This window comes from Atta colombica, unplaced genomic scaffold (assembly GCF_001594045.1).
Source record: "Atta colombica isolate Treedump-2 unplaced genomic scaffold, Acol1.0 scaffold187, whole genome shotgun sequence".
Taxonomy (NCBI): Eukaryota; Metazoa; Arthropoda; class Insecta; order Hymenoptera; family Formicidae; genus Atta; species Atta colombica.
This window is the reverse complement of record NW_017259279.1, coordinates 3,385,620-3,395,981: the sequence shown is the minus strand read 5'-3', so window position 1 is coordinate 3,395,981 and position 10,362 is coordinate 3,385,620. Positions and strand designations below refer to the sequence as shown.

General features: G+C 35.9%; 1 protein-coding gene across 1 annotated transcript in view; it reads right to left on the bottom strand.

Moving 5' to 3' along the window:
• Nucleotides 1–10,362, bottom strand: part of LOC108686499 — a 101,963-nt gene that overhangs the window by 79,589 nt on the left and 12,012 nt on the right. Inside the window, exon 2 of the mRNA XM_018191838.1 lies at nt 9,155–9,316. Coding sequence (XP_018047327.1) covers nt 9,155–9,316 — 162 coding nt within the window. The remainder of the gene's footprint in view (nt 1–9,154; nt 9,317–10,362) is intronic.

Genomic DNA, 10,362 nt, shown 5'->3' with positions numbered 1-10,362 from the left:
TATATAAATATATATATTTTTTTAGATAACCTATATATATATTTTTCAAAAATAGTCTTACATTTTTTCCTAGATGTTTATAAATTCTAGGTCAGCAGGAGTGGGCAAACGTCCGTAGAAAGGAAACGAAAATAAGATAAAAGAAAGAAGGGAAATCGATGCATAAAGACTGTGCGGATCGGGTCTCTGAGAGTTTGCATAATTCATTCGACGGGTTGGCGAATGCATATTACCTCAGGATATCTAGCTGAACTGAACAGCGGGATCAGGACGCAAGGACCTCGTTCTGAATATGAGGTCGAATCGCCGAATCGTCTGGAGATAGTTCGACATCGATAACCGCTGTTGATCGTCGCGGCATTTCGACGAGGACCCAGATCCAGGATTTAACAGGACGTGTACGTGTCTCCAGAAGAATATATTGTAGAAAAGGATTCTGGATTGGCTAACTATGAAATCATGTCATAACATGTGATAACCCGAAGAATTATCTATTACTCCATTTTTACAGAATTTAAGAATTTTATTGAGATTTTTATATACTTGCATTACCTGCTGTGTTTTATTTTAAACAGCGTAATATCGTTTGTAGCTTGTAGACTTTTATTTTTTTGTACAATATAACTTTTATGGAATAAGTCTATAAAAGATATTTCTAAAAACAACTAACTTAATATTTATAAATATAGAATGTTCATAACGTTGAATAACAGTTATTTGAAACAATTTGGATAATTTTTTCATTACTAAACTAAGCGAGTAAAGATAAGATCTAATTTATAAAATTAATAATAAGTAGAATTACGAGCCAAGCCAGGTCTTAATGTTGTGTTATTATAAAACAAGTTTATTATTACATATGTTTCGATCTTAATTAGAGTCGAACATTCTCAATGTCGAAATTAATACAATTTAAAAAAACAACGATTTATTGGACAGACAACTTAATAAAATACATGATATAATTTAGACAATAATAATTCGTATAATTGTTCGACATTATCATTTCTTAATGTAGGTGTATTAAAAATTTATAACGAACAATAAATAAACAGATAATATTTGATCCTGAAATATTTTGGATGAAACGTTAAGCGTTCAAACATTCCGTGTCATTTAAGCATGCGGCATCTTGATTGCATCTGCTCCACCTGTCTATCGATTTTCCGGAAGCGTCACCAGGGCGGGCTCCTCGCGGCGGAAGGTGCGTGCTCATACGGGTGGACCGGATCTCTCCCTCGTTTCTTCGCCTTCGTCTCTTGCACCTCGAGGAAATCACCCCAGGCGAACCGGAATCAAGTTCAATTGTCTCGCGGTGGCTTTTGGACGCGTGAGAAATTTGCGAGCAGCTGTTTCGCCGGGGTTGCTTGCTCCTCGCAGTAGTGTGTGACGTCACTTTACGTTTTTACTTGTCGCTATTACTTGGTCAAACGAAGAGAATGAAAATATACGCGACGAGGGAGAGAGAGAGGGAGGAAGGGGGAGAGGCACGTATTGCATGCTCCGCGCACATGCAAATTAGAGACGTTCGCATCTCTCGAAGGGGTTAGATTAAGGGTTCGAGCGACCCTGAGGGTCGCCGAAATACTGGCTAGGCCTCCTCTGCGAGGAAACAGGGAGTTTTTCGATATCGTCTTTCGAAAATCTCGCCGTGCTTTATTTCTTCGCCTTTCCCACGACCGCCCTCCGTTACTCGTATCGGCATTTTAATTAGGTCCACCGTTGTTGCTGCTTCAAGTAGTGTTTTGGTAACAATATGATTGTAATCTGTTCTTCCTGAATATGATTGTGAATATGTTATGTATACGATTATGTTTTGCTTCCGTTTAGGTCCAATGTAATTGTGACAAAGAAATAAGGGTGATGTGATTGAAAGTAATGAAATTTCTTGTTATGTATACGGATTTTTAAAACATGCACCATACCTATTTGTTATATTAATTGACAGCGCTTCACTTTCGCATTTATTCAAATTTTGTCTCTTTTAAAGCTTAATATATAATAATCATATGATAATCAAGACGTTTTATACAAGATATACCATATACATATACAAGATATACATATACAAGATATACCATAGTCTATAATAGAAATTATAACATTCTTTCTATATTTTTAATTGCTCTTGTTTCACTCAACTTAATTCGCAGCTCAGTTTGCCGATGCGAAATCTTTCAATTCGTCGTGCTACAAATTGCATGGCTTTCTACGTGACGTGTATGCGAATGCGAGGGACGTAACCAACGTTACTGATTGCGAGCAAATCGGTGCTTGCCAAAGGCAGAAGCACTCCCGCATAAAGACAGTGCCGCGCGCTTCGCCGTCATCTTCTTCGTTGTCGTCGTTCTCGTCGTTGTCGTCTTGGTGGCATTTTGAATTGCAGATAATCGAGCACGATCGACGAGGACGATAATCGGCTACGGCGCTTAGACATGCAGTGACTTATCTTCGAGCAACCGAGGGTTACCTGTCTCGGATACCTTTCCCCGTGCAACTCGGGAGAGTCGACAGGACCGATAAGGATCGTGATGATTCAGAACCTCCTGACCTCGGCCCGTCGATCCACAATGCAACTCCGAATAAACCGTATGTATCTGCGCGTACGAGGAACGCGACACAGGGCGGACGGCGAGCCCAGGCTGCCGACGCGACAGGTACGTAATCTTCGATCCTTGCCGATTGCAAATTGCTTGGATGCCGATCGTAATATGCCTTACACTGTATCTTATATGTAGCTAACGATCTACGAGTTACTGAATTCTAACATCTTTTTGACATCCTGAATTTGAATTCTCAAGAAATCTTTTTGTTCATTGATTTATGTCGCTTGATTTATGTCGATCGTAAATTGCTAGACTAATATGTCTTAGGTTAAATTAATGCTTTATATCATCTTATTTGCTAATTTTATTCATATTATGGTGAATCGTCAGGTTTTGTGTCTCTACATCGGTAAATATTACTTTTTCTTGAATAGTATACTTTCTAGTATTTTCTTGAATAGTATACTTTCTAGTATACTATTTATACAATCCATATATTATATCATAAGTTGTAATCATAAAGCAGTTGAAAGATAGGATTCTCGGAAAAATTAGCATCTCGTAAAACTCCTCAACATAATACACTTCCTATATTTGTATTGTCTAAATTTTTTTCAAAAGTTTGTGAATTCTAATCTGATGGACTTGAAAGTAACTCAGTAATTTTTGCACAGTGTTTATTTTTATTGTCAGGATTTTATTTCCTTATTTTTGCAAATGAAATTTGCGAATATAAAAAAAAATATAACTCCGGTATATCACGAACAAGCAGCTCCCACGTTAAGGCGTACGGTGCCTCCAGGTGGTAACTGGCGGTCTTTATCCAGTCAGCATCCCCCTCCTCCCGCTGCTCGAGGAACCTAAAGGAATGGTCCCTCTATTGTCGAGGGAGTTATTAACGAGGGGATGACGAGGGGGAAATTTCGGTGCGCGTACAGTTCTTGTGTGGGAATTGCGCAAGCTACGCAGGCGCGTCTCAAAAGCAAGACACCTTATTGCTTCCCGCCAAAATACCGTCAGAGAACCTTTAATGTCACGTTTTGTCCATACACGCAGTTGAAACGTTATACGAGGGATTCACGTCGTGGATTTAATGCATTGAGGACGCGGGACTGTACGAGTTTGGCATCGTCGAGATTTTCCCGCTAAAATTTCGACAGGTGACTTAACGTTTATTATAAAAATCAATCAATGAACTGTAAAATTCTCGACGAAAGACTGCTTGTACCAGATCGGAATTGTATAAAGCTTTCAAAAGAAATTTTAACAATCGATGCTAGGAATTTTTCTTTTTGAAATTTAATATTAAATTTACTTTAAATCTGTGCGTGATTTTATAAATCATGTTTTCTCTTTCTCTGAATTTTACATATTATATTAAAGTATATATAATATATATAATATATATAATATATATAATATAATAATAACAATATATGAAGAAGCAACAGAAGGCATTTATCAATTAATGTACAATTAATATATATTAATTATGTTTCCGACAAATTTGTTAAGAATTGATAAAAAGATTCAGTTTCACAAATTCCAGTTAAGACAAAATCGAAATTAAAATAGAATTATTAGAATAATATTTTATGGTGTAACTCGCAAAGGCAAAGATTTTTTACTGTGAGAATCCAACCTGATTGAATAATGTACATTATGCAAAGAACAATATTTCTTTGGATTCAAACCTGTAGGGGAAAGAGTATTGTAAGAGAACTTTTAAAGCATTCACTCCCACGTGGTAGTACTCGTTGCTATCCCCCACATTTTCTCGACGAATGCAAGCACACGTGTTGGTATGCACACCCCGTTCCGCCGGTGCATTTCGGTTTCCGAAGAACTACAAAGCTGCATTCCCTTCCTTTATCCCACTTTACTTCTTCCCTCTTTTTACATAGCACATTCTCGTTGCGTGAACACGTCACCCTCTTGACCGCGCAAGATGCGAAGGGGAACGTTTACCGTTCAGCTGGGAAAACGAAAAGATTCGCCTACCAAGCGTTCCATCGGTACCCTCCATCGATATCATCCGATTGCGTTTTCATGCGTACTGAGATTCCGGAAAAGCGGCATACACCTGGACGCTCCTGTCCAAAGGTCGATGACATCACTGAAATCTTCAAAATTTCTTGAACGGAATGAAAGATGTACAAGATTGATCATCAATTATATTATTACTTATTAGTTTTGATACGAAGATATGTTTATTAGTTAAAGTACCTTTCGGTTAATTAAAATATACAAAAGAAATTTTAATATTAGAATATTGCGTACATTAAAACATAATTCGTATTTTATTGAAATGAGAGCCGCACAATAAAGAGACGCTGCATCCCGTAAAATTTTCACGTAGGTGGCGAAGACCGCGGTATACAATGACGCGTCTGCTGCACCACACGGTGCCTTCCTTTGCGAGAAGGGAAAAAGAAACATCATGTTTGCCCACGGGCGAAGGTGTTCGGAGCGACGGTATGTCGTTGTGTCGCCAACACTATTGTTCTAGTAAGAGTTGCCATTATTCTGACATTACGACGTAATAACGCCGCTTGTTACAAGAGAGTTACAACTGGCACAAATTGATGGGCGCCTTCCTGTCGTAAAATATTTTGTTCTGACCGAATTTTTACTGACGAAGTTTAATTTTTCCATTTTTATATAAATTATTAAGACTTTAAAAAAATTTTTCTACAATACAATGCAATGATACAACGAATTTTTCTTCTGATTAAGTCAATTTACTAGAATTTGCTAAATTTTACAATTTATTTTTTTAAGTGCGAAAAGTAAATTATATTATTAATGAAATTTAAGAATTATTATGAAATTTAAAATTAAAATACATTCAAAATCGATTAAAAGATTATTATTTTAATAGAGAGACTACATAGATAGATGATAGAGATTTCATAAATGCGCTTACTTTACAATATTAACATATCATTGTCATAATTTTATTATAGATGGTTACTTGTTAAGCTAAATTGCGCAAATCGTTACACAGACATCGTTGAGGAAGTTAGGCTAAAAATTTAGCGCGTGGTCGTCAATTTTCATCGAGTATCGTGAAAGGGGGAGCACATTATACACAGAACGGTTCGGATAAAGAAAGTAAAGAAGACAAATTTACAGTCCTTTAGGAGCGTCGGCTCGTCGAAGAAGGCGTCGCGTGAATCATCCGCGATCTGCGTGGGCGGCTGAATCGTACAAGTACCATACAGCGTACGATACACGGGCCAGCATAAGAGGCCTATTTCACGAGGTTGTCGTCGGTACGAACAACTATTAGCGTTGCTCGATGGTGCATTATGTTACGGCGTGCACGCGCATTAACGAGCTCCTGGTTCACATCGCATAGAAGAAAGTCACACACGTGCAAACACACACTCACACACACACACACACACACACACACACACACACACACACACACACACACTCACACACACACACACACACACACACACACTGGTCCTAAACGCCCACTACACAGTCGTACTTCTTAGCCTCACTTTCCCACCCCCGCCATAACGCAGATATCCATTCCGAATCAATCTTTCTTTTTTTAATCTCCAAATCGACTTCTTTCTGTCTTACCTTTGTCTACTCGCTATTGTCTTTTCGTAAGATCAACGCGCCGTTAGGTCCCATTCATATTCAGTTTTGACTCGTGCATTATTCAGATGATGGCTGAGTGCTATGAAAGCCATTCGATCAGTGTAGCAAGTGTGTTTCTCGATAGAGAAATGAACGATGAAGCTAATCATTATCTTAAAACGTTATATATATATATATATATATATATATATATAAAATTGTTATTAAATTATTATCTCAATATACAAATTATTTGACAATGCTATTGATATACATATTTTACTATTTCTAGGCTATACAAAATTTCTATAAATGCATACAAGATTTTGTTGTTTATTTACATTTTTATTTTTATATTTATACAATATATTTAATATTAAATAATATAAAAATAATTTTTCCTTAGCGATAAATTTATATTTCTCGAGATATTTCAATATTCGATATTCAAATAAACTATATTTTAGAGACTAATACTTCGATACAATTAAATAAATCACTGATTATTTTAGCATTAAAATGCGCAACAGCGGTTTTGAAATGCTCTATATCTTTCGCCTTTTCTACGTAGTTGTCACGAAATTCATTGGTGTTCGTGGGCACAAAGTTCCCTTTAGAATGATGAATCGATACGCATCACGTTTTCTCGGGGAAAAAGAAGGGGGATGCTTTTCTCAATCATCCCTCGGAGAGGAACCGGTCGTTAAGAGAGCTTGACGCAAACACATAAACTTTCGGTACATAAACTTTCACGATTCGCCATCGATAAATCGTTGGTAGTGAAAACCGACACAAGAGCATAGTGGGAAGGAGGGTGATAGTTGACTAGACCTTCTTATCCGAAACAAAGCTCACCCCTTCGTAGAGAACTGTGGGAAACTCGGACAGCTGAGGAAGGAAGGAGGATGTGTCCGCTCTCTCTTTTACGGTAGACTAGAAGAGTGCCATGAAATAGCTCCTTTCATAGCCCTTCACACCGAAGGATTATCTATCCGACTTTCAACTAGCGAAAAACTGACAACCCAAGCCTGCAATTACTTATCATATACTTATTTTTATTTATGCTAAACAATGTGGCCTAACCTGCATTTTGGTCAATCATGAAAGAACTTAACTTGCTTTTTCTTAACTGATGTCTTTAAATTTATAAATTATGAAATTTTAACATGTTTAAACTATTAAAGAAAAATTAATTTATATTGTATAATTAAAATTTTATACTTACAGGTTCTTTAAATATGGATTTTTGAAATTTTTTATTTTTACATATTCATTCCTTTTGAAAATTCCTTGTGGAACTTTAGATCTCTCTTATAATCTTTATGCATGTTTATTTATTTATAAAAATCAACAAAGTTCTCATGTTTTCAAAAAACAAATTACTGCTTTAAAATTAATTATTTTCGCATATAATTTTTTATATAGATAGAGATATAATTTTATTCTAAATATTTTTATTCTGAATGATTATTTCTGAATTGTATTTATATCTACTAGTATTCCTTTTTCTATTTCAAATGCATCACAGATATCACGAGTAGTTGATTCTTGCAATATAGATTGTTACAATTCATTTCCATTGGAATACTGAACGTGAATCGACAATATTATAAGGTTGATAGAGAGATCTTTGCCGAGTCTTCAATGATTACTGGTGCTCCTTCCGATGGTGATTAGGCGTCGGCACCATATCTCGAGGATCATTCGTAATCGAGAACAGAATTGAGCGCTCACCGGGCACACTTGTACCGCTGATTGCAGTCATTAATAGAGAAAATTAATGAGCCTGTAGAGCCAACTCGTTCCGTCTTTGTCTCTTAGTATTTCGACACGGTTCTCTTTTAAGCGCACAACGTCAATTCACCAATAAATCACTGCAGTTTATACAGAATATAATCCCTTTCACAGATACGGAACATAATCGAATTGCTTTCATAACGATGCCTGGGAAAAGGAAATAGTTCGAAAGCGTTAAACTTCCTTACTCTGCTTTCTCTAACGATAAAAATAGAGAATAATATTTCTATAATTGTCCAATAGAAAAACGGAGGAAAAGTGTGAATATTCATTATCTGCTAGATTAATCCTGCGTGAAAAATCAACTGAAAGTATGATATGAAATGCATGGTACATAATGTAATAGTATTATGAGTAATTATATTGATTACTTACCGTACTGTTGTAATAATTATTCATAGCATTCAAATCAAAGTATGAATTATTTAAATTAAACATAGAACGAATATCAACAATATAATTAAATTAAAAGTTGTATGAATTATTCAAATTAAATGTAGAACGAAGAACACCAACAATACATAACAATTATATGCATAATAAGAAATTTTATATCGATAAGCATTGTAAAAAATAAAAGAAAATATGTGGAAAGTATAAAATATAAAGAAAAATGAGATTATATATAAAATATAGAAAAAATATGGGAGGGAGAGAGAGGGAGAGAGAAAGACAAAAAGAGATAAATATATAAGATATTACAAAATTGATTTTAAGAGAAAAATTTTGCAAGTAAACATTTTCAATTTTTAATAGCAGAGTTTAAGAAAATATTTGAAAATAATAATATGATATAGTAATGAATGGAAGAAATATAGACGCATTTCGCCCATAGATTTGCGTTCAAATGCACGTCTTAGTCACCTTGGAAGGTCGTATGGTGACCTCGACTTTACGAGCTCACCCACGATCGATGGTTAGACGGCGAGCCTCCCGGAACGTCAAAACGTCTCGAAGAGTCAGAAGAGCCGGTGGCGTGCCTTTCACCTTGCGTAATTATTCACAGTTCATTATTCAATGTCAGATTATCGTACCGTGACAAGTGTTGCGCGACGAACCCGTGTAAGTCCCGCGGCTAGTATGCGCTCGTCACTCGTGTGTATGTAGCTTAAGGCCGCAAATGCGTCGGTGAGAAACGCGCGTGTGAGTGATTAGAGGCCGTACGTTAATCAGACGATGAAATATTCCACAAAGGAAGTGAGCTGGCTTACCTTCTGGCGGACGTGGGCACGCGGCAGGAGTTGGATGTTCGTGTGGTCGACCAGTTCCAGGAATTTTTCTCCCGCGCGGTCAACGGAAACTCAAAATAACCAACTCTCAAACAAGTTTTGCACCATTTCACCGACTCCGTCGCTCGAAGTATGGCGATATAACTAGAAGAAGATAAGTAGACTAACATTGTTGAAGAATATAGATGAAGAACTGTTTCATTGAATAGTGACAATTTCTAACATTATAATGTTTTAAATTCTTTGAAAAATACTGAAACGATAATTTATACATAATAAATTGGAAATAAATATTCAAAATAATATTTTTTCATGAATAAAATGAACATTTTTAAATGAATTTATTGCAACAATATATTCTATATTAAAAGCAAAGAGTTTTTTAATTGAAATAAATAAATAAATAACAAAATTTTTCAATTAGTTTTAGATTTTCCTTTACTTAATAAAAATTTAATTGAGAATTATTTACTTATCTCAAAGATTGAAAAAATTGCAATGAATAATTCTGTTAAAAAAATTTCTCATAAAATATTATTCGATTTTTCCGAATTAAAGTTATACTTTGTATTCCATTCTTCTTTTTTGTTGTCTCATTCATATGTAAAGTATTTATTCTGCTCAGCAGACACATCCATAAATGATAAAAAGAAACGAATTCTTTCAACGATTATATTTCAAGTGGAAGTATTTGCGGTTCTCGTGTTTTTTACACGTCGTCCATCGGCAACGTGCGGGACCACCCCGTGCACGTGTCGGTATCAACAGGTGCTGGTTTATGATGCCGCGGCAAAGCCGTGGGCACCGACATCGATTCCGATGCAATTTAGATAACCGAAACCGATTCGACAACCCTGAAAACCTGAACGCGCGACGATAAAGGCGCCAGTCGGACGACGATTCGTGTATAAATCCGGAACCCTCTCGGCTGACATAATGCGTGAGTCGACGTATCACGAGATCTTACGAGACGGATATCGAGTCCACACGCGACGTATATAGAGTACTAGTGTCTTTCCCCGAAAGAGCGACGTGTTCGGCTTTGATAATGCTAGCATACAATAAGGAGTAGACGAAAAAAAATTTTAGACGAGAAAAAAATACAAAAATATATTCATTTATAAATTATATCTATATATCTATTCAATTATATTTGTATCTATATATTTGTATATATATATATATATATA